This window comes from Coloeus monedula, assembly GCF_965178545.1.
Source record: "Coloeus monedula genome assembly, chromosome: 1".
NCBI classification, from domain to species: Eukaryota; Metazoa; Chordata; class Aves; order Passeriformes; family Corvidae; genus Coloeus; species Coloeus monedula.
The window spans coordinates 43,943,339-43,968,644 of record NC_138781.1 but is presented as its reverse complement, the minus strand read 5'-3'; the positions used below and the strand labels follow the sequence as shown (position 1 = coordinate 43,968,644).

At 38.3% G+C, this 25,306-nt stretch overlaps 1 protein-coding gene across 1 annotated transcript in view; it reads left to right on the top strand.

The window, feature by feature from the left end:
- Positions 1–25,306, top strand: part of CPNE4 (copine 4) — a gene marked incomplete at both ends in the record, with an annotated part of 190,701 nt that overhangs the window by 84,492 nt on the left and 80,903 nt on the right. Inside the window, 4 exons of the mRNA XM_082277487.1 lie at positions 9,250–9,321; positions 12,778–12,852; positions 18,369–18,452; positions 19,401–19,490. Coding sequence (XP_082133613.1) covers positions 9,250–9,321; positions 12,778–12,852; positions 18,369–18,452; positions 19,401–19,490 — 321 coding nt within the window. The remainder of the gene's footprint in view (positions 1–9,249; positions 9,322–12,777; positions 12,853–18,368; positions 18,453–19,400; positions 19,491–25,306) is intronic.

The following is a 25,306-nucleotide window of genomic DNA, read 5'->3' as shown; positions in this document are numbered from 1 at the left end:
CACAGGCACTGGCAAGCGGAGGCACCTGCACAGCTTTGTAGTGATAGGCAGTGAAATCACAACCAGTAATATTTTAGTTGGGGTGTCCCTCTGTAAAGGTGACCTCTTGCTGTCCTACAGGTGCTTTAGATGCTATGAATCAGTTTATGCTTGGTCTTGGTCTTACGGATGTTGCCTGTAACTATGGAGAGTAGATTCTTCCCTTTCTCTTTCCTCTTTGTTTTTCTCTTTCCTCTTCCTTGTTCCTAGGAAAAGTCTTCAGGCACTCCATTCACCCAGACTAATCACCTCCAACTGAATCCCCATGTAATCACTGAGGGTTTTGTATTTCTGTTGCTTTTTGGCTCACAAAATCTGTGATTGTTTGAATGTCAGGAGATAGATTGATTTTTATTTGATAGGTTTATGTATGTGAAAAAAAAACAGTGGGGAAAAATATTAGATGGAAAAGCACAGTCAGAAATTTAACAGTCTGATTTTTGTGGTATTCAACAGTGGTAGTGTGGTGGTTTGACCTTGACTGGGGTGCATGGTGTAGAATATCCCTTTTGTTAATTTGGGCGAGCTGGACTCCCAGGATCTTTCTCATCCCCAGCCCCCTGATGGGGGGGAAATTTTGAGAGACAGTACTGATGCTGTGCCAGCCCTGCTCAGCAGTAGCCAAACCCTGGTGTGTTATCAACACCTTTCCAGCTACCAATGCACGGCACAGACCTGTGAGGGCTGCTGTGGGGAAATGAACCCAATACAGACAGCAAAACCCCAAATCCATGTCCTATTCTGCTTATATGTTAGTGCCTTCATATGTCATGAGCTTCTAAAGCTCTCTTATTGGAACCATTCAGATTTATATTCCATTAATTTTATAGAACATTGAAATTGCATCATTTAGTACAGTAAGGGCTCAAACTTTCTAATACCCAAAGTTAACTTCTTAACCACACAGTAAATAAGTATCAGGTGGGTGGCTTAGAAAGACTTTTTATCTCTGAAGTTTCACCCAGAAATTTTAGTCTGTTCTTTTCACGAAAACTATTTCAATGAATAGCCATTTTCTGATGAGAACTAAACAAACTCACATTGCCAAGACATTCTTAATTACTGTTCAGCTGTGCATGCACCATCATTAAATTGTGGGAACCAGTGAAGTTTTTATTTCTTAAATGCTGTGAACCACCCCAGCTCTGTGGGTTGGGTTATTCTCTGTGACGTATTTTGTGGGAATAGCTTTTGTGGCTTTTCTTCCATTACTTAACCATGGCTGGACTTTGCTATTTTCAAATTTGGGATTCCATTCCTTGTTTAGTTTCTTTTAATTTACAGAAGTGTTAAAATATTGTTACTCTGTTATTTGCTCAACTAGTAACAGAAGAGAACTGCAGAGATGGAAATCTTTTCCTGTCAAGAACATTTTCAAGTATTATTCTGAGACTTAAAATTACCCATACACACATTTGTGTACAAATTGGATTGAAAATCTTCCTTCTTGGTAATGAGCATAATTGTTTCTCGTGTGCTTTTAATAATATATGTCATTAGCAGATTATGCACTTGAAAAAGATGACTGATTATTAGTTCAATTTCAGCCATTGCAAATCCCCTTGCTCTTGAATTAGAGAAAGGCTAAAAGAGTCATGATTGCACCTGAATTAATTAAACTGAAACAGGTCGCAGGAGAATATTTGTTTAACAGACTGTTGCTGGCTTCTGTGGTGCAAAAGACACAGGACCAGTTTTTTCAAGGTATTTGAATTCCTAAATCTCATTAGATGTCTGTGTGCCTCCTTAGGTATCTAGGTACCTTTAAATACTTGGCCTTTGATCTCCTCCAAATGAAGTTACTCAATTCATTAGTGGGATGAATAATGTATTTTATTAGATGTGAATGTCATTTTCTACCCGCACTGACTCAGAGCAGAAGCAAATAATGAACACAGTACTCTCCCTAACTTTGCCTAACCCTTTCAGCACCTCAGTTATCTGCAGGATGCTCTTGGTTTGCCATTGCAGCATGATCTCTGAAGCTGCAAGATTTTCTGTTCTAGATGAATCTTGCTATAGTTAATGAAATTTCTTGCACAGTTTGTACTGCTTTGTTTTTGCATGCTTTATCTTTTAGTATGAATTACTGTAGCAGTCTTTAGAAAAGTAATTTAAAATTTAGTTTGCTATTATCACGAGATATTATTATGACTAATTCTAAAAGGGCTGCTACTCTACACACTAATTAAATTCAAAGACCTTTTAAGCTATTGATAAGATATTTCCTGTAATAACATTATTCCTCTTGTGATAGACGTATCTTTTTTTCTCAGTGTTCTGTTTTGATTGACTATTTTCAGGTACAGGTCTTTAACAAAGGGAGAGGTATAATTCAGCTGTAAATAGACTTTGAGCTGAACAATACTATAGCAAACAAAAGAAATCTTGAAGAATGGTGAGTATGGTACAGAAAGAATCATATGTACAGAGAGGATAATTATAGCACTAAAACTGGCTCTACCAAGGAACAAGAATTCTGTGAGCAGTTAGACAGAATGAAACTTTCTTCACTGGAGACCTATACATCTGAACTTGTTCTCTTGAAGTGATTTCTTGGTATCTGTGGTGCATTCCCCAAACCTTTTTGTCCATGAGAGTGGAGTGCAGTCACCAGCATTTACGTAACGTCTGGTCTCTCTTCATGTTGAAATGTAGTGTGCTTGGTGCATCTGCAACTATGTGCCACCATTCACAAAAATTATTTGGTGGGTTCAAAAGCAGCTGGGGGATAGGTAGCAAGATAAACACAAGCACATCAGAGTTGTATAAAGCATTCTTTGTCACAAACCAGGCTAAAGAGCAATGCATGAAGTAGGAGAAAGAGTTTTTACACTGTGAGGCAGAGTTACTTCTGCTGGCTGTGGTTAAATTGGTCTTTCATTATTCACCTATACAGGTGAAATGCCATTAAGGTCTGACATTATGTTCGTGGGTGTTTAGAGGCTTAACAGTATCTGACTTGAGTGGATTATAGTAAGAGTGCACTAATATTTTAATTTACAATCTTCAGAATACATTTTACAAATGTTAAATCTCCAATCATTCGTCTAGTCACTCTGGTTGCATCATTCCACTTACAGCAATATCATGAAAGTATTGCTGTCCTTCATTTGGGAGGCTTTGTAACAGTGAAAAAAAGTGCTTTAAAGGTTGTACTTTTATGCTAGAAGGGAAGAGCTTAAGAGACATGTAGCATAACTGGCAAATACTTTTGATATGGTTATGTCCCAAGTTTTATCTACCACAGAATCCTTCCCTTGCTGTGCATCAAGGATTAAAAGGATTTTGTGAATATAGTCAAGTCTTTTTAATTATATATGTTAAAATCCCCACCCAAACTTGGCAAGATACCAGTTGCTTTACCAATTAAATTGTTACTGTCTCAACCAATGAGTTTTTATCCCTTCTCTCATTCTCTCCCCTATCTCACTGGGGTGGAGTAAAGCAGTGACTGTGTGGGGCTTAGCAGCTGGCTGGGGTTAAACAATGACATAAGGGTTGGTGAAGGATTTGAGACATGTTTTTTTGAAAGAGTACGATCGCTACTTTTCTTTCCTTGATATATCAACATGGTTCTAGGGGATGCTGTTAGAAAAACACTCTGTTTCTATAGGTACCACTGCTGTTTGGTGGGAGATTGCTTCTCCAGGATCCAGGTATGTTTACCACCAAGGGCTCTGCACTTTAATGTATTTGATCATGAAGATTCAGTCTGTGTAAAAGGCATTTGGATCAAGGGAAAAATGCTACTAAACTGTGCCTAGGTGCTCTTTGCAGTCCTGAAAAGAGTTAGGTTGGCTAGAAGAAAGCTGAGCAACTATGAAAGTCCATATAACAGGAATAACACATCTGGGACAAGAATTAACACAGAGGTGCTAGGAAATAAAAGTTAGTTCTCTGTCTATCCCAGCTAGCAAGGAAGAGATACAAAGACTTCTTCAAGTTGTGTACTATTGTGATTGAGGGAAATTCGTGCTTAATCTGTCTGTGTAAATAACTAAATTTGGGGTTCCTGTAAGAAAGTCCAGTGCGCATAAGAGGACAATCCAAATAAAGAATTTGCAACACTTGACCTCTGGCTCAGGGTGGCACCTTGCAAGCTGAATCAATGCTGTTGAAATAACCTGGTTAAAAAGCCATATTGAAATCTTGTTTTCCACTCAATTTATGAGTGTTGGGAATTCTGTATAGTATTTTTGAAAGTTATCCCTATATTTGGTTAAGAAAGGACCACCTAGAGAAAGATATTTTAGAAGTTTCTTAAACAAGCCAGGTAAAACAAGTCATTCTATTTCACATCTCATCTTACACAATGCTGATTAGTCACGACTCAGGCATAGGAGAGAGCAAACCTTCATCAGAGTCCTTGTCTCTCAGTGACTGCTGAACAATGCTCGGTACACAGCTGGTGTCAGCGCCTTGGTGCTTTTATCTAGAGTCTTGCATCTGTTCATACTTTCAAAATAATGGAAAAAAAAAAAAGTGCAAAGCCTCTTTTAGGTATTTTAAATTGGAAATAGGATCAAATGGAGATGTGAATCCAGATTTCTCCACAGTAATATTGAGCATCTGTCGTTAACCTGTAAGGGCTTGTATGTAATAAGGAAAATTAAGATCATCTCAAAGGGAATTTCTCACTTCCATCTCACCACAGGGCTGACATCCCTTATCACTGCAGACCAGAAATCTAGTTGAGATGTTCTGTTGAGATGGTTGGATATTTGATAAACAGGAATAACTTCATATCCATATCCTTCCTCTCAGAAATGGAGCAGTGGCTTTTACATTCTGTTCTTATTTCCACCTTGTGCAAACACATTCAGTATGATGTTTTATTGGACATGTGGTGCTCTTAGGCCAGAAATGGGTAGTAGTTTGTATGTAGCTGAAAATGAACTTGACTTTACTTCTCTTAGTCTCACTTCTTAAATCTCTGAGGTCTGGTCTTTGCATGAGAGGCACACTGAGCACTAAAAAGCATTGTTGTTGTTTAACCCCAGCTGGCAACTAAGCACCATGCACTTGCTTGTTTACACCCACCTTGCCCCATCCCTGCCACAGTGGGGAGGAGAATCAGAAAGAAAAGACAAACTTCATGGGTTGAGATAAGAACAGTTTAATAATTGAAATAAAATTTTATTTATTATAACTATACCTGTAATGAAAAGGAGAGGGAGAGAGGAAAGTAAAACCCAAGAGAAGGAAGTGATACGTAGTACAATCAGTTACCACCTGATGACTGATGCCCAGCCCATCCCTTAGCAGCAATCAGCAGCTCTCAGCCAACTCTCCCCAGTTTATATACTGAACATGGCAGTGTACAGTATGAAATATCCTTTGGCTCGTTCACGTCAGCCATCCTGGCTATCTTCCCTCCTGTTTTTTTGTGCACCTCCTCTCTGGCAAAGCATGGGAAACTGAAAAGTCCTTGATACAGAGTAAAGCACTACTTAGCAACAACCAAAACGTCAGTGTGTTATCAACATTATTCTCATACTAAATCCAAAACACAGCCTGTACCATCTACAAAGAATAAAATTATTCCAGCCTCAACAAGGACCATTTTCTACATCCATTTGTTCACTGGTAGGTCATTTTTCTAATAAAATGTTCATGAAAATGCATGTTCTGGAAATGTAATTGAGGTTTATTAGGGCTGAACTCAGTTCTACTATTTGTGGTTTAGAAAGAAGACAGACATTTACTTTCTGCACTTCTTCCCATCAGTTTTGGATGAAACTTTTTTCTCTGAAGCAGAAGTTTTAAATTGCAAGGTTTTGAAGTCAGGGTCAAGATGAAGACTCCTGACAAATGAAAGACCTATGGTCAATTACTTTCTTCTAAGACATTTTGCTAGCTCAGCTGTCTCTGTAACTCTGAACTAAGACTAATGCTTGCTAGTCCTTCAAGTTATCATTGTTTAGGATTTGCTGTTTGACAATCAGGTCAGCAAATGCTTTGTATAATAATGATCAGAAGAAGATTTGCATTGAGATGTTAACAGAAATGTGATAGGTAATTGATGGCAGCTTCCATAGAAGTCGTTCTTTTAACCAGTGAGAGCTATTTTGTACAGTGCATGAACAAAAAAGTCAATTTACTGCTATGGAAAATAGACTCCTTTACAGTTATTGCAATTACAATTACAGTTTGAGGCAGTGATGTTGGCACATTGTTGCCAGATGGAGGATTGTTCTTAGTGGCCACTTAATTAACAGCTGGTAAACACTTGCACCCAAATACCCATATTCACATATGCAGAGAGCTCACTGGGTCAGAACGATGCTTCTGGCTTAGAGAGCGAGTGTTACTAATGCAGTCTGCTAATGAGAACGTCAGAGTAAATTATCCCCTCTCGAGCTGCGAGCCGTCTATCTGCCACCTGCACAGGAGCTCCCAAGCTGTGCAACGCTTCATGAAAGCTGTGACCCTTTGGAAAGCAGCAAAGGGAGCTGGAAAAGTTTGGGTAGCTCAGGGGGAGAAGTCCTGCTGTCTCTAAAGGAGGCTACTGAAAGATGGGTTCCCACCCAAGTTCTTTCTCATACCATGGCTATCTATATGTAAGATGTCTGGACAGGTTTCTAGTAGACAACACCCACAGCTTTCATTGGAAAAATTTAATGTATTTTACAAAGTTGCCTGTGCATCTTGGGGAAGGAGGGAGAGCCCACGGAGATAAATGGACCCTGCTCCTCAGCTGCCATAATTCATTATCTGGCTGGTACAGAACCCATAATTTAATTATGTATTAAGAATAATCTGTCATATTTCTGTATTGCCTCCCATCTGAGAATCTCAAACACGATTTTTTAAATTGCATCTCACAGTTCACAGAAGTGTAATGATTTGTACTTGAACCTGTTTAGATGGCAAGAAAATAGATGTAGGGATGATTTAAAAGGTCACAGCAAACAGTATTTCCAAGGTTCTAGGGAAGAAAAAGAACTTCTAAATCCTAGCAATACTGTCATCTTACTTGTAGTTCTGTCTGTTGTTGCCACTGGCCAACACTAGAGTTGAAATCCAAAAGTTAGTTTGGAAAATTGAGTGAGATGTTGGCAACAGATGGCATTATGGAAGGCAGTCCAAAAAGGAGTGTCAAATTATTCATTTAAGTAATAGCCAGCTGCAAAAATGCAGCTGGCAATCTGAAATGGTCCTATTATGAACATTAGTTAACAGTATCATGGTCTTAAAATAAGGTAAATGTTATTCTGGAGTGTATCAGCCTTGCAATGAAAAGCTCTTCTTGCTTCTCATGGGAAGGACCAGGGCTATTATGCCCAATTTTGAGCATTATTCTTGGAGTGTTTATGAGCCAGTCCATGAAGGCTCATCAAAGAGCAGAGAGAATGGTTTGAGGGCTAGGAAATTTGGTCAAGAAGGAAAGATAGGACAAACTCAGGTCAGGTAGTAAAAAAGACTGTGGGGAGTTGGTAATAGTCTTCAGATACAAAGATTGCCCAAAAAAAGGAAAAAAGATTGTTTTACCTATTCATGGTGCATTAGATAGAAGTAATGGACTTAAACTGCAGAGAATTGGATTAGCTGTTAGGAAAATACATTTACGTAAGGGTAATGAATACAGTAATAAATTTCCAGAGGAAAGTGTGTTTCCCTCTGCCTCTGGATGTCTTTAAGAACTGATTAGACACACCCCTGTCAGCTATAGCTGCAATAGGAACAAGAAGCTGGTCACAGTGATTCCAGATGTGCTGTCCTGTCATATGGTGGTTCTCCTATCTCACATTTAAAACCTGTTTAAAACTTGCTTCTGTCTTGCTGCTTGTATTACAACTGTAGCTGAGGATAATCTGAGGCGCAGCTTTTGCTTTTCTGTTCAGTTCAGCAAATTGATGGGCCAAACATGTTTCTCCACAGTGATGTTAGGCTAGCATGTGCATCCGATTCACTCCTGTCTCACAGCACCTTTTTTGCCTGGCTGCAACTTTGCATTACTCACACTCCTCCAGTTCTGGCCATGACCTACTGATGTGGTTTATTGCTGAAATATGTATGCTGTCCAGGACTCTCATTGAGGGCTTGGAACTCTCCTTGTCACTTTGTGATTACCTTTCTTTTACAACTGGTATTTTGGCATATTTTGCCAGAGAAGTCTATTTGTGGATCATTTCCATCAGCTGTCTGGATGAAGTTGTCCAAGTACTGTTGGATGTGGAAAGGTGGAAAGGACTACTACTAGTAGAAAAGCCACATTCAAGAGGTTAGGGTTTGTCTTAGGACACAATCAATCTTTTGCTCAGTATCTGCACAGCACAATCCTACTACAGTTTTGTCAGATTACAAATAATACTGTGATTTCTAAGCAGTGTTTGAGTTACCTTTACATCTGTCTACATTTGGAAGTTTTCCAATTAAAAAATAAATAAATTAATATAGTATTAACTTTACTAGTGACTAACACACTGGGTCATCACTGTAGCTTAGCAGTTCTGCATTATTGTAAGGTTTATTCCTTTTCTAATACTTTTGCTGGTCTGGTTTTAAATGTTTCAAAATCATAAGAAAATGCTAGTTATTATTGATATGGAAAACAACATCTTTTGTCAGGGTTCCTCTGATGCCATTTATTTGAAGAACATTTATAATTTGGTTAATGACCAAGTTCATTTTGCTGAGTTCTAGGGGAGATCTGGTACCTCGTAAGCAAAGGAGATGATTTTGGAACTGGAATATGGGGCAGCTTGCTTGCTTCTTCCCTGAATTTAGAGTTGCTCATATTTTGAAATAGAATAAATGCCTTCTCATTTTAAATGGACTTCAGTTTCCTATAAAAATAAATGAGTTTTGGAGGTATCTGGTAGATTTGCTGTGTACGGCTCTCTTCTTATTGTCTTTTAAGTCTGCTTAAATCTTACTTCTGTCCTCTGTCACCATCATTGCAATACTTAAGGAAATTCTATGTGTTTCTCACTATTCTGTTTGATGCAGTGAATTGTGTTCTCCCCATTCTGCTTCACCCCAGCTGCTTGTTTTGTCCTTCCATCGCATGCTGTGCAGGCTTCCTGGGGGACCTTTCCTGTTGGTTGTGGTCTTACTGTGTTAACTCCGATCATGGATTGAGAAAGTACCTTGATATGAAAAGAAAAAAAGAAAAAAAAAAGCGACATAAGATTGAAATCACAATAAACCATGTATTTACTACACATTCTACTTATTTTTCCCTTTGTTTTTATTTTTGTGCAGATTGTTTCTCAGAGGAAGCTCTCCAAGTCCTTACTCAAACATGGCAACACAGCAGGAAAGTCATCTATAACAGTAAGTCAGTCTTAAATATGCTTTTGTTTTCCAATTATTTAGAAATATCTAATGTGACTAATTCTCTCTAAAAGCATCCTGCTAAGCCATCAGAACAACCCTTGATTGAGAAATGTATTTAAATTGTTTATTTGACAACTGGTACTGTTTCTAACAAATGCTTGTTTCAAGGAAATGGCAACAAATAACGTATGATTTGTACATAAGCCACAATACTTACTACTAGTACTTTTAAGGTACTTGGATGACAGCAAGTAACTTCTGCTGCTTGAATACTTTTAGTTGAAGGACTGGAACCTGCAGAATTTTTACCTGCCTTGAGATGTGAAGGAGCCTCATCTTTCTTTTCCCTTGGGCTTTTTCAAGTTTCTTAGGAAAAAAGAAAGGGAAAAAAAATTTTGATGAGATTAGTTTTAGATGTGTTGTAATGCAACTAAGAACTGGATTGTTATAGCCCCATGTGTATCCTGAAATCTGAAAATTAGTGTATTACCTCTCTTTTTCTGTGCTGGCTTGCTTGGGAGATCAATCTTGTCTGCGCTGAACCTAGCATGCTTGTGACATTTGCAGCTCTGCATTAAGATGAAGGCTATAATAAAAGATTCTGCTTTGGGGATCTGCTCTGTTGCATCATGAGATTGAGAAGGAATTTTTCCCTTAATGTGCGATTTGCCAGATGGGTTTCTTCTGGCTTGATTGTTTGGATATTTTTTTCTGCCTTCAGCCACAAAAGAGACAGCAGACTATGAGATACTTTTTGAGAGCCCAGGGAGTTTGATTTCTTAGATGTCTTCCTTGGTGCTTGGCTGGGAATTGATTTGCTTAAATGCATACAGTAAACTTGGTTTTGGTCTGGGGTTGGAAAGGAGTTCCCCACTCATCTGGCTGAATAGAACCAGGAAAGAATTTTGTTCCCTAAATAACTTGGTGTGGTTTGCCTGCTGGGATAAACCAGGCATACTTCATCTCCCCCATCCCTGTGGTGTTCTGGACCTCCCTTCTGTTCTTCTTTGAGGAACACCAAAGAGTTTAGTCTTGTGAAAACACAAATGCTCTAGTACAACTAAAATTATTAGGCTTGTTAGTGGAGTGTTCTGGCAAAAATTAAATCACTGTGTTAAACAGAAGATGAGAGAAAATGAGTAAATAGTCCCTGCTGGCCTCACACTGGATGATAACCATGAAATATGGACCTTAATTACATGCTTTGGCTTCTGGCCAGCAATACTAAAGAACAAGTTGACTTTACTTGAATGGGAGAAAACTGAACCCAGACAAAAAATACTGTGTGAAAAGTATTTTGTCTCAACAGAATAATTTAAAACTGATTATTTATCATTATTTCTGGATCTAGGGACATACCAGGTGTCTGTCAAGTATGGAAGTTAGAAATGCTAGTTTCCTAACTCATTCAGTGTACTGAATTATGAGTTTTCATAGGATTTTGAAAGTTCCTATCTTAGCAAGTTTTGCTGGAATTTTATTAGCCCTTTAACTATGTAATGCCTCATCCACACAATCTTATAATATGGCTGTGGGAAGAAACAGAACATTGTTCATCTTCTCCAGCCAGAAGTCTGTAAACCTTTATAAGAGTGGGTTCATTATTTTCAGTTAAAAATACTTGCAAAATTTGGTGTGCAAATTCCGGAGCACTGTTGGTCATACACAGCTTAACCAGATCTTTTAAACCATCAGACTACATGGAAGAGAAATGTGTCAGACTCTATGGGCCAAATTTCCAGCAAGCTGATGTTTGCCTGGAAGATGTTGCACACCACATATGTGCCTGTGTGATGGTACTTTAATGCCCAGTTAAGCACCTGCGCCTCTGTGTGACTGCGAGTATTTTGCATGGAGAAACACCACAGCTCATTGCTGTGAGGTGTCACAGCCAGAATGGTCTCAACTCAGGGAATTTTACTTAATTTTATTAATTGCCAGTCAAAGTAAAGTTTTAACGACAGAGAAACTAATTAGACAAAAAAAAACCTCTTAGGGAAAATACTTTTCCTACCCTTTCCCTGTACTCCACTTCTGACACCTCTCCTGCCTCCTTCATGGTCTTCACTCCCTTTGCCTTCACTTCATGTTGTGCTCAGTCCCTTTGATGAGGTGCTGTGTGACACAGGTCAGGATCAGAAAACAGTGATATTTTTTTTGCTGCTCTTTGAGGTTTTTTTCACTCATTTTCTTAGCTCTGCTCTGGGCTTACACACAGGCCACAGACCCTTCAGGGGCATCTCTGCTCCAGCATGTGCCTTACCTGAGGGTATACACACTCAGAAGTGCCTCCTCCAGCATGGAGCACTTCCTTCAAAGAGTGAATCTCCAGCTGTGTCCCCACAGCATTCCTTTCTCCATGCCTCCTCCTGGATCTTCTTTAGGGTGGTCTCACAGGCCTCCTACCTCTCCTTCCTTTGTGTCTCTTGCCTCTGGCAGCTGCTGCCCTTTCTGAAATAGGTTCACAAGAGGTGCTATATGCACCTCTGACGGGTTGATGTTTTGAGGTGCAGTTGGTAGCTGCTACCAAGCCAGTTTGACAAGTTGTTGGGGTGTCCCTGCAGCTCCCCAAGGACTTCAAGTGATGGAGACACAGCCTCTCTGGGAAACTGGCATGACTGCCGTGTGTGTGGTAATGTACATAAAACACCCAAGAAAAAGGTTCTTTTGGGAGATTTAATACCTGGGGAGAAGATGTACAACAGGGAAAAAAGTTTTAAAGCTGTCAAATAGAATATAATGTGGTTTGTTTCAAAGAATATTTTTCACTGAGAAATCCCAGGTTTGGTTAAATGGCTTACTTAGGAAACTGGTTTAGTTGTTTTTGGGTTTTTTTAATGTTGCATAGCACAGTGACTGGCATCATTATTGACATAGCTTACACCATCTGAAAGAATCATGCTGCATTATTTTAGAATTACATTGCTTCTCACTCCATCTACAGCAAATTGTTTTGCCAGTTGTAGAAAAATTATACCAGGAGAACTTTCCTGCTGTAGATGTGCCTTTTGTGGCAACTAATAACAGGTGACTTCACTCCTTTTTTCATTTATCTTGCCAAATGATGCTGAAGCAGCATAAAAATAATTGGGCTTTAGACCCAAGTAATACAACTCTTGTAGAGCATTTTTGTCCCCTTGGACACTGTGAGATTGTGGAATTCTCTGTTTTCCATTCTGTGGAGGAGTACTTGGTCAGAGGAAAGGGATGCCTGGTGGATGTTGATGTCTGTCCATTGACAGGTGATTGACAAGGCATAGTCACATGACACAAAGTGATTCAGGTTTTTGGGCTGACCGAGGTGATGCCCTTCCTGACAGCAAAGAGAAACACATTAACTTGTTGCACACTTCAGTTTCCTAAATGGGGTCTGCAGTCTTCACACACTGAAAAATGGTGTCGTTCTCCCCTTCCATTACACCATGCACAGCTCAAATGTAGCTTTCCATTTAGGTGATCGCTGAGGAATTGTCTGGCAATGATGACTACGTTGAACTTTCATTCAGTGCACGGAAATTGGATGACAAGGTAAGCTGCTTGATATTAACCTTTCTGAAAGATATAAGAATGCCTGCAAATATAATTTGATGAGATTTTCCATGACATATATTTTTGCCTTGTGTTATTAAACACATCAGGGTTTTCAGATGAATGTTCACAATGAGGCTTTCCTTGAGTTGCGAAGTAATTAAAAAAAAAAAACTCAAGGGAATCTAATTAAAACCAAGACAAGTTAATTACACTACAACCAAGACAATTTAATTATGTAAAATGCCACAGATCAGAAGTGTTTAGAGAAGTGAACTTTCTGTAAGTAGTCAATGATGTTATCGTTGAAGTTTTCTAAAATACAGCTAGAAAACTTCATAAGAGCTCAGTCATGATACATGTTTGGTTCAACAAAATGTAGCTCAAATGTGAGAAAAAGACTTGCATGTTTGTTAAAAACTTTTTTCCTCTTCAGGAAGAAAACTCTCCACTGACTCAAACACTACTCAACCTTGTATGGAGTATCTCTTTCTGAAAAGATCTGTTATTGTTTAGCATTTACTTATAATAAGCATCTCAAACAACCCACAGCCCAAGAAAACCTGATGACTGTTTGTACCACTCTGTTATTTCAGTGTAATAGCAGGCATAGAATTCTTTGAGGTATACAGTCCCTTCTTTTATATATGAAAGTGCTTCTAATTAGAAGCATATGGCAGGACTATGCAAAGGTTTAGGTTTGTGATGCCCCAAGTGTGTTCTTGTAAACATCTGACCTGTGAGTAGCTTAAAATCAAATCAGCGAGACTACTTTTGGATACATATACATCAGGTTTTCAAAATTGCGTTGTAACTTACGAAAAATATTTTCAGTTGAAACTACAGGAAAATCTCAGGCAAGCAGAAAGTACACAGAAAGATAAATAGTACTGGCATATAACTTTAAAATAAACTTGATAAAACATATAAAATTTTACTGTGCTCAGGATCATTAACAATCATAAATGATCAGGATGTGAATTTGCTTTTCATCTGAAAGATAAATTACTTTTTTCTTTCAGAGTTGCTGAAGTCTTAGTGGTTTTGAGTTGCATAATTTATTTAGGTGTCAAAATGTAAACTTAACAACCTTTCTTTAGACAGATATCTGTAGAAGTAATTCCCAGACTTGTACACAAGTTTCTTCCTGTTCCATACGCTGTTACATCTAGGAAAAAGGAAAGGACATGAACAACACAATAAGACTGTATTTAGTCATTGCTTTTCCACAAATGCAAACTCTAATCTGCTTTAAATATTAGGCTTCTAGCGCTTGTTGGTATAAATTAAAAGGATAATGCCAGAGGGCAATTCCAAGCCAGGTCAGTGTTGTCTGGGCAACAGTTTGAGAGTGTTTGAAACACTTTATGGGGATAAGGTGAGAGGGATCAGTCTGGAATGTTGCGACAGTATTGTCATTCTTGCCATTTTAACATGTCCAGTCAAGGTGGGCTTCATCTAATAAAAAATTCCTGGATGATGCAGTGTGCAAGTCAAGCAGTGACTCATCATGTCTTACCTGAATCCAAATTCCTGTCTTCAAATGATGCAAATCTCTGGAAGCCTATTGCGTTGAAAGAAGTCTTTCCGTTTCCTCCAGCTAAAGGTGTAGCTCTAAACCTCGCTGAAGCTTGGTTTACTTCTTCTGTAAGAAAAGTGTATGGCTTTTAATGAACTTTGACATCATTAAATGCAAGGCACTATTAGTAATTATTTTTATTAAGGTTTGAAATTACTTAAATTGCATAGTTCAGCCATTGGTGAGAGAAATGAGTTCTCTGATGTCACAAAAAGGAAAAAAAAAAATCAAAGAATTGAGAAGATCCCATTTTGTAAAATCCTAAGCATGGTTTTGTATGCCTCTCCCTACTCAGAGAAGTGAACATCTGAGTAGAGATGTAACGTCAGAGAAACCAACTGAGGGTTGAAACTGGCCTTGGAGTCTCCTGAAAGTCAGAGGAAGCCTCTGGAAGCAGTCACTCATGCTCTGCTATGGGGTCACCTTTGTTAGCCATGGGGCTCATGCACTAGCTGTGGGAGTGGCAGAAGACAAATAGAATCCTAATGTCTCACAACTTGTGAATAAAGGAAGGGGTGGGGGGACATCAGGTATATGCTGACAGGATTAAAAAAAAAAAAATTCTTTCCATCCATTACCATCTTGAATGGACAGGAATATTCTTCCTTCATTCCTTAAAGAAGATCCTTGAAAGAGGATCCAGATTGGTGACCTTAAGTGTACGCATTTCCTACAATAAAGAAAAGTATGTGAACAACACATTTTTGGAAAATTAAACAGAAATTGTTGCTATGATATAACAGGCAGGATATGTTTGTTGCATGTTTTTTACTCTCTCGACATAAAACTGCAAGAATTTTAGAGAAGCTACAAAACAAGCCTAATCATTTTTTCTACTGGAGTGGCTGAAACATTCAGTGAAAAATTATAGGAAAATGACAGATATGAGAGTTTCCTTTAGTTAACTGACTTAGCAGAAATAACCATTATATTTTTTATTACAGTGCTTATTTGGAAGGTATAACTGCATTTTCATGTTTTATTGAAACCCTGTCAGCTCAAATGGCACCTCTTTGTTTCAAGAGATCCACTGAGAATACTTCACCGTGGAACAATAACTTTTGTAAAGGTTTTATTGCATTAATAGCTGTATCACAATTACCATAACAAGCAGCTACATTTTTTATGATAGCTATAATAAACTATGAGCACTGAGGCAGGCAAACTTCTCTTCTGAGAGAAGCAGTTACCATTGCTTGGGAAAGATTCTCCAGCAAATATCTGCAAAATACAAGCTAATATTGCTTTTATGCATAGTTCCGTAGTAGTAGTTAAACTACTACCAAAAAAAATCCTCAAATGCCCTGTTTAGCTGTTGAATAGTATTCAAAGTTTGAGTCTTTTGGCTGCTTCAGCCCTTTTTTAAGGGATCTTTGACTTGATCCCCAGACCTGAATTTTAAGAATTGTTGTGCTCTGAAAATTAATCTACTAAAAATGTGTCAAAGTAGGTTCTTAGAAACAGATCTATCTAAATTTTTTAAGTTTAGGCCATGTACTTGTGTTATCACTGTGTAACTGCTGCACATACTGGAAGAACGATGTGCATTATACCACTAGCAAATATATTACATTAATCATTTAAATCATATTAAAATAACACAATATATTGCTGCTATTCTTCTTTCAGATGGTATTCTTGTGAGATAATGCAAAGCTATTAGATTCAGCATAACAACCAAAGAAATGCTAATTGTGAAAGCAAATGTTTCTTCAGCTTATCATTTTTTTACTTCTTGCAAAACACTTTCAATATAGAAAGATTTTTTTGTTTGTACCTCCGTTCTGAAAGTAATTAGGCTTTGTTTTTGCATTGAAGGAGGAGTGATATAAGGCACTTATATCTTTCCCTTTATGTGGTATTACCTTGGTAGTTAAAACCAGGTATTAAAAATTATTTCCTTTGTGGTGATGTGGTGTTGTAGCTTTATGATACTCAGCTAGGAATGATACTATATTTTGAGCCTTAAATGAAATCTTGGCTTCCTTTCTGAATTCTTTTGCACTCCAGAGTGTCTTCTTTGGATGTATCATTTTGAGGTATTTTCTTTCAAATAACTTATCAAATTTGTGTTTGATAAAGAAACTGTTAACATTAAGCTTTTTCTCAGCTTCCATCAGAATGCTTATGTGCGAGAAGAGGCAGCTCAATCTTTTTTAACCCTATGTGGTCTGGATTTTCATGTCACTATTATTAAACCAACACTCTCTCTCTCTGCTTGTTCTCTCTGCTATGTACTGGTAATCTGGCAGAATTTCATCACCAAAACCCCCTGCATATTAGCAGTTTAAAGTTTAGGTTGGAGTCCAGATACTGAATCTACATCAGGGCCTTGAGGCAAACTCTAGAGTTACTTAGTTGAATTTTGCACTGGTTTTTCAGTTTTGTAAAATGTCCTGTTTACCATGTAGTTGGAACAAAGCGCCAAACATACAGCTTTGTTGTTCCATGCTCCCCATGATAGTATTTAACAGATAAATATTTATGTGCGTTGCACCAGTTGCTAAATGTGCCGTTAAGTTTTCTCTAGAAAGTAAAGAAGCAGATCAATGACAGAAGAGCACTCTGAACCCAACATTATGTCATTTGTAGGACAAGACTTAAGGTTCCTTGAGCCTTGCTTTGTGGTCCATAGGGACTCATTTTCTTCTCCAGACATTGAAATTCAGGTGTCCTGTTTCAAACACCTGAATTCTTTGTTTGTTTTGAAGTTGTGGAATCATAAAAATGTCCCAAAAATAAATTTTACCAAGCCCAGATTTTGTCTAGCATCTTATCCAAAACTGTTCCCAAACCAATGACTATGCAGCTAGTATGGTGGATGTTTGGTGAGGAGAAATTTGTAGAATTATATATATATATTAGAGTAATTTTTACACTAACACTATCATAGAAACACTTGGAGAGCGAACAGAATTTCTCACTTCCCCAGATTGACATGGAAGTCTGTGGTTTTGGATATGTCCTGTAGAGAAGAATATTCATATACACAGAGTTAATCCTGTGGCTCTTTTGAAGAAGAAAATGAAGAAGGGACTTGAAACTACAGAAAATGGGCTTAGTGCATTTAAATCCTGTTCTTTCAGCATTGCACAGTTAGAATTTTGAAGCTTTTCCCTCCAGTTGTGGAGGGTTAACAGCCAGTTACTCTTCTGTCCCCCCCAGCCAGCATGTCCAGAATAAATGAGCTGTTGAAACAAAAGAGGTTGTGGCCAAACTGAAGCAGCACTATAGAAAGCAACTGAATTTATGTTTGTGTAAGAAAGTTCAGGGTTGTTAGCTGGATGCCAGACTAGGAGAGGGTGTTCTGCAGTGTGTGAATGTGAACATCAGTGTCTCACAGATTCGCCTAGAGATACCAAGTTATTTACTGCATTACTCTGCTCTGTTTGTCATCTTAGCATGGGCCATGTTACCACACCCTGAAGAGGACTTGCTTCTCTAACCATCTCTAATCCATCTTGTGTTAGTTGGTAGTAGCACAGCGTCTTGGCCAATTAACTTCTGTTTTGAGAGGGTACGTGAACAGTGTGAAATTCAACCCCACTGTGGAATATGCTTCAAAGTGCAATGCATTAGAAAACTGATGTCAAAAGACCAAACAGGTATGGAGACAGAAAGAAACAAGCTAGGTGGATGACGGAGCTAATGCTCAGGGAACTGATCTGGGTGTGAGAAGGGAAGAAGTTGTGTAAGGATATTTTAGAGTTCTGTGTGCCATGATTAAATAGGCAAACTGAGAACAACAACCGTGCTATGGGAATCCTTGTGGGACAAGGACAAGAATGAAATATTGCTGAGAAACACCAAGAGGTCTCACTAATACTACGCTGGCTCTTCCTTTTCATTAGCAGTCAAGAAAGCACCAGTGCATTGTGCCTGAAAAGCTCAAAGAAAAAGGAGCCTCAAGAGTAACCTGTCCTGTATTTTATTTTAGGATTTTTTCAGCAAATCTGATCCTTTTCTGGAGATTTTTCGGGTGAATGATGATGCAACCCAACAACTTGTTCACAGGACTGAGGTAAGGAATAGAGTTGAATTTATTTTCCAAGGACACAGGTGAGTTGTCAGGAGCCATAGTTTATGCTTCCTGTGTCACAAAGGGAAGTGTTTTTAAATGTGGTGTGCAAACACTCACGTTTAAAAACATTTCCTAGTGTTATACTCTAGTATAATTATTAACTAATGGGCATCAGGTCTTGACTTATGCACCTTATGGTAAAGGAAGATGACACTGAAGCCAAAGATCCAAATCCAATTAAACTGGCAGATACTCTGTTTGGAAGGTCAGGAGATACAAATATTAGATTTAGCCAAAACCAGGCTACAGGCTGTATCGTATTTTCCCATTAATACTATGTTGCTTCTTCCCCACCTCCTCCCAGGTTGCTGGTGCTAAAGGGAGTGTAATCTGAGTGCTTTACATTTGTTTCTTATGACCCAGTGACATTACTGCTCTATGGTAATGACTGGCGCTGTCTTTAGAAACGGCATTTAGGTGTTTAGGGTGGAGCTGTGGCAGGTGTTAGGGGTTATAAGGCTGTTTTGGATTCCATAAAGTTTTCTTAGCAGGGCAAACTGTGTGCCTGTAAATTGAGGTTGCCCATCCCCATTGCCCAGTTCTGCGTCTCTATTCCATGGCTTCCAGTTCAGTAGTACAACCTTCCCCTTGTGAATTGTTTCCCACTGAGGCGTGGCAGTGCTGGAGCAATGTCTGTAGCATGATCTGTGGGTATGTATAGGTCCATTTCCCACTTGTGCCTTTTGAGGGCTTTCCAGAGGAGGAGTGTTGCAAACTGCAGGTTGCTCTAGGGCTGATATCCCATGGATGTAGTTCTGAAAACGCCAGCTGAGCTCTGCTTCCTTCTCTTGCTGGTGAATGTACTATATTGAGAATTGTGGCTCTTGTTAGCATTCTGCTGAGAGATGTGGAAATGTTAAGGGTTCTCTTTCTTCTTTTCACTCACAGGTTGTGATGAATAACTTAAATCCAGCATGGAAGACTTTTAAAGTGTCTGTAAATTCTCTGTGCAGTGGAGACCAGGATCGCAGGCTAAAGGTCAGAAGTAATTCCTATTTTTTAAACAGTTTTATTCATAGAAAACAAAAGTTGGTCCCTCTTCTTCAACTGTAGATTGCTATTCTGCACTTCCCTCTTCTTTGATGGAAAAGATGATCACACAGCTGCATTATGATTACCATAATCAAATTAAGGATGCAGAGAAGTGGTAATCCACTGTAATCAGTAGATTATGCTCTGTATTTCTTGCAGTAACCTCAAAAAATAATGGGACTGTTTTTCCCAATCAGTTGGATAATTTGACTCCATCATCATTTAACTGGTGAAAGTATATTCATGGGAAGTGGCAGCCCTACCACAATTTTAACTACTATTTTCTTACTTCTGTATCTGGAGGCCTCCTGTAAAAGAAACACTGAAATAAGAGATTTGTTATTATACTTGAAGAATAGGATGGCCACAAAGAGTCATGTGCCATAGTAATGAAAGTGTTTCTAGTCAAGGGAAAGACAGATGATTGGGAACTTGGAGCTTTGTGTAGAAAAAATCATCTTCTTTTGGCTAATTTGGCTTAAATCAAGGCTTTATATGATTGTTTATATCTTCTGATCAGCTTTAAGGCTAATACTAAATTAAAGAACATCAAACAAAGAGCACTGGTCCCCAGTGTCTATTCAGACTCTTAGACCTGATGAAAGGATATTGAACCTGAAAGTATGACTAATTTTTTTCTTACTGTGCCAAATTGTCTAATAGAATTTTATTTTGTCACTGCCAACATTTCTTCTTTCATCATTATAGCTGCAAAACCCTGCAGAAGGGGTGTTGTCATTTTTCACTTCGGATGCTGCAGGATGTGCTATGCAGATAGAAAAAATAAAATGCTGGTGTGGATATGTTACAGTACATGTCACAGATGAGTGGAAAGGGCAAAAAGCAGTCTTATGAATGATTGGATTGTGGTTTGCCCTGTTATTATGGAACAACATATAAATTTGAGACAAGAGATGGATCAGATTTCTGCTACTGAAATGAAAAGCAGAATTAGCACAGCACTGCCTTCATCACATGTGGCCTTTAAATCACTTAGGTGAGAAAACCTAGGAAGAGAAGCAAACAAAATTGTGAAGTCTCGAATGTGAGAACAAGTGGCAAGTCCATAAAGGTAGAGGAATGAGGTTCTGCAGGGAGAAAAATGCTCGTCTCTTTGAAATTGAGGTGAGAAGGTATGAGAAAGGCTCAGATTTCAGTATGGGCAGGCAAAGATGGGTCTGGGAATAAAGGTGGTCTTTTGAGCTATGAGCAGAGACAGTAGTCAAAATTGTGTGCAGATGAACTACCAAAAGAGAGGCTGAAAAGGGAGAAGTGAAGAGGAACAAGGGTAGTCCCTTAGGACTGCCTGTAGAGAAGATATGGGGAAAGTCAGTGAAAGAATGGCTGAAGAAGAAAACCAGGGCAAAAGCCACGGGTCTTGTGAACCTATTGAGAATTTTCAAGACAGTCTTTTTTTTACCTTTTTTTGGGAGAATACGTGTTTTTCGTTTGTATATGCAAGTATTTGTAGACCTGCTTTAGATACCTGAGTATTTGCCTGAGGCTACAGTTCAGTCATTTGCAGTAAAGCTAAAAGTACTAAGATTTGCATCAGATCATTCATGAGTATAGGAATATTTTAAAACTAATTATGGTTGTAAAATAAAAAAAAAAAGCTTGATACTTATTTCAAATTCAGACCCTTTATAACTTTTGGTGCATGTAAGAGAAGGCTGTTATGGTAGAGCAGCTACCCAAATCAGTTGTATTTGAGAGATAGCATATAATACTTGTCAGATAATCATTTGCTTCTTTTCTATGTGGTCTATAACCTAGGAATTGGATGGCAGCTAGGACAGAAGAGTGAAAATGATAAGAATTAGAGAGATGAAGTGTCTGTGACTGGTATAGCACTGTATGAATGTTTATACTTTGATTTACTTTAATTTTACTTTGATTGACTGAGCATTCCACTCTCTGCATTACCATATTATGGAACATTTGACTTCAGTTGCTTTGTTTCACTTCATAAAGTGTATAGCAATATGTTACTGCAAAGTGGTGGAAGAGTTCCCTGTGCTTTATTTAATGGGGGGGAGATTTAGTGTATTCCAGCTGCCTTGCTGAGCACCAGCTTCTTGCCAAGATTGTTTGATCACTGTGAACAGTAATTGCATAAGGCTGGGTAGTTTTGTGTCTCTTCCTGCTGTTAGTTTTTAACATGCTCTGGAAAGCATAATCTAAATTAAGGCTTAAAGAGGCACCAGAAGGGCTCGGAGGGAACTACCAGCTTGGTGAAATTCTTGACTTGCAACACCTTGCAATTGTGACTACCTTTGGTTTGCCTCTGTAGGCTATTTGGAACCCTGGAGTCCTGGCCCTTCATCTCTGCCACTGAAATCACATGGGTTCTGAATTTACTGGTCAGATTTTTGTTATGGGGAATGAGGATTAACATGGGAAAAGTACCCTAAAACAACCCAAAGAAAGTTCAACGTACAGGAAATTTGCTCTTCATAAGTCTTGCATCCAAAGCAGTCTTTACACTGTCTGGGCGTTTGAAACTTTCTGGTTTAAAATGTCTGTTTAGAAAGATAAGACAAGTCACTAAAATCAAAGCAACCAATAGTTAGGATCTGCCTCAAAAGTCTTTTGCTAACATTCTTTACAAAGTCTGGTAATTTGATTTCCTTATAGGCTTTTAAAGACAACACTAATTTTGCTTTATTTAGCTGTGGTGCAGAGAATAATGAACATTTTATTCCTCTCAGGACACCTTGTAAAACTTTATTACAATTATTGCTGCTCTAGGCTTTATTATGAAAAGGATATATTAGATTTACGAACCTACTGAGTTTTTCTTCCCACATGCTGAAACCGTCCAAGAAGTCTGGTCACACTTCAGTGCCAATCATACCGTCTTTTAATGCTAACAGGACAGACAATTAGTGTATGCATTGAAGTGAACAAAATACCTCTTTGATCCAAAAGTAGTGTATTGCTTTTCTAATATGTAAAGAGTTTCAAATCAACAGTAACTACTGACAAATCTGAGTGAGGATTGTACTTCTTCTGAGGGCAGGTTTTATCCAAGTCTGTTGTGCTGAAGGTCCTTTAAATTGTGAAACTTTGGCATTCAAATCTGGTTTCAGCATGTGAGTTAAGTTGCCGTCAAAGGTTTATCTGAAATACCAGATTGTGTTGTGGGTATTTTCAGGTAGGGATTATCTACTGCCTGCCCATTCTAGTAGTTGCAGTCTTTCTAGAGGAGTCCTGGTAATGTACACAGAAAAATTATCTTTTTTTGTTTTGGTATTAGGTGCTGTTATACTTGGGAAATAAATGCCTAACAAGGTGTTGGTTAGGCAAAGGCAAAACAGGGCATATGACACAGAATAATTCTATCTTCTGCTGAAGTTGCATGGAGAACCTCCCCAAAAGAAGTTCTGTTTACAAGGAAAAGTAGGAAAGGAAGCAAAAAAGAGCTGGAGTAAAAGTGTTGCTGAGGTAAACTGATAAGCTGCTAGGAGAGTGGGAAGCACAGGTCATATCTGTATAGAAAGCTCTTTCCATCTTCCACCTACCTAGGGGAAATTTTCAGAAGAAGCACGTCCATTAGATATTTTTCTACCTTTCAAAAATCTGTATGTTGCAACTATATCATTGCTGTGAGTTTGTTTATTGTTTCAGCCCTGTGCAGCCCAGATTACAGGTGAAGATCCCGATGAAACTGTGCATGTGCAGTTGTGAGTGGGGCACACGGCCATGGTTACCGGGGCTGTCCCATACATCGCGTTATAAGGCCTCTCTCTGTGTGTATGAAGGGCTCTTTGCAGCCTGAAGCCCCCAGACAGTACTGTTACTTTCTTTTGGTAACCACAGGAAGGTTGCCTCTTCTTGTGCACTTCTCATGAGGTTAAAACCTGGTTCTGCCATTCTTCTCTGTTTTCTTTTATGTCCAGTTGACTTCCTCGGCTGTGTCCATTCGATCTGTTGGAGCTGTGTCATCGCACATGAATTATGTTTGGTTTTCTGCTGAGGAGTCTATTTCCATATGCTTGTAAGCCCCAGTGTACCTATGATGCTCTTAGTCCTAGTAAGGTGCACTCAGGACTTTAAAGGTCGTGTGACTTTCAGTATATTTCCACACTGAGACCTTGATAAATAGGTCCCTTTCCAATGTGAATTTTCACAGACCATGAATTTTCTACTTTTTTTTTTGGTAGGTCATTGTTAACGAGGTCTTCTTGAGAGACCAGAACTTTGCTTAAATTAGTAATCTATGCAGTGCCTCTCCTGCCTTGTTGATACTATTATATAATGTGAACCTTGTTGCAATATTAATAGAAGAAGCTCCACAGCTTACAATAAAGATCTTGGTATTATTCTGCATGTAAATAGATAATCACTTTATTTTAATTTTATTAATTAAAATCATTACATGAAAAGTATTTATTAAAATAATAATCTCTTCCCCAGTGTCTGCTATGGCATTTTTGGGGGTGGAACGTTGGGTCTTCTTCAGACAGTTGTAGCTTTCTGTTTCCTTCTGATTTCTTGAAAGTGTTGACTCTTTCATGCAAAATGATGGATCATTAAGGGAAGAAATTTCTTCTTATAGGTCTGTAAATGTATTATCTGCTCCATTCTGAGTTAAGGAAAAGCAAATAGCAGTGGTTATTATTTTGATATTCTTTGAGTTATTGCTGCTGTGTTCTCTAGATCATTAAGTTTTCAGTGATCTTTAATACTTGACTACAGCTCTGCTTATACAGGTATATTATAAACTCTAATCCTTCAATAAACCCTCATCTGAAAATCTCTGAAAGCCACTAGTGAAAGTAACTGAGCCGAACCTTTGAAGAAGACTAAGTAAAGCTTAAAATACAAGGAATAATACATTCAGACAAATCCATTAGTGCTTTTATTCTTTCACAGTTTAGCTGTCAGAGTGTTTGAAGCACTAGTATGGAAAGATACAGTTTGCGGTCAACAGCAATAATTTCTGCAGGATTTTGAAAAGCATGTGGCTTAAAAGGCAATTCAACCAATGTCAAATGATGATTAGATAGGCACAAACTGAAGGATTTTTTACTGTTCCATAAGAGAAGGCTCATTTATTGTTGCTGTTTTCTTTGGGCATTAAATTCCACGTAGAAAGAGACTGGCACCAAGAACAAATTACAGTACAGGCTAGACTCGCTGGTTATTTACTTGATTGGGTGATTTCAGTCATACTTGATTAACTAAGCAGTTCTGCATTTCCCCTTCAATTTACTCACCATATTAATGCCAGTGGAGCCAATCATTCTCTGCTTGCTTACCCTGGTGTTGTTGAAGAGGTATTTGCATATGGAGTCTTTCTTGTAGAAAATGTTCAAAAATAAGGAAGGGGGACTCAACCTTTACATGCCTTTAATATGAATCAAAAGATGCTTTCAAATTTCTTTTTCAGTAAGTTGTTTCCTTTTCATTAGGTCAGAGCATTTTCCTGGAATGTGTAGAATAATTGCCTCACTCTTGGAGAGTGCAGATCTTTCTTTATAGTCTGAATAATATTTATTTATTAGCCACTTCAAGGATATTATCATGTTGTGAATTTTCAGCAAAGTACTTATAGACCTAACTGTGCAGCTGATAATTTTGGATAATAAAAAGTTCCTTCTTGGTGGTGAAAAGAAAAAAAAAATAGGCTTATGTATTAGGATGAGGTGTATATTTAATAAGCTAAGAGAAATATTTGTTTAAGTTCATACTGCTTCATGAGCGTAGGAGTTTTAATACAGTCTTCAGAGAGAATGATGCATTATTTTGAGGATTAT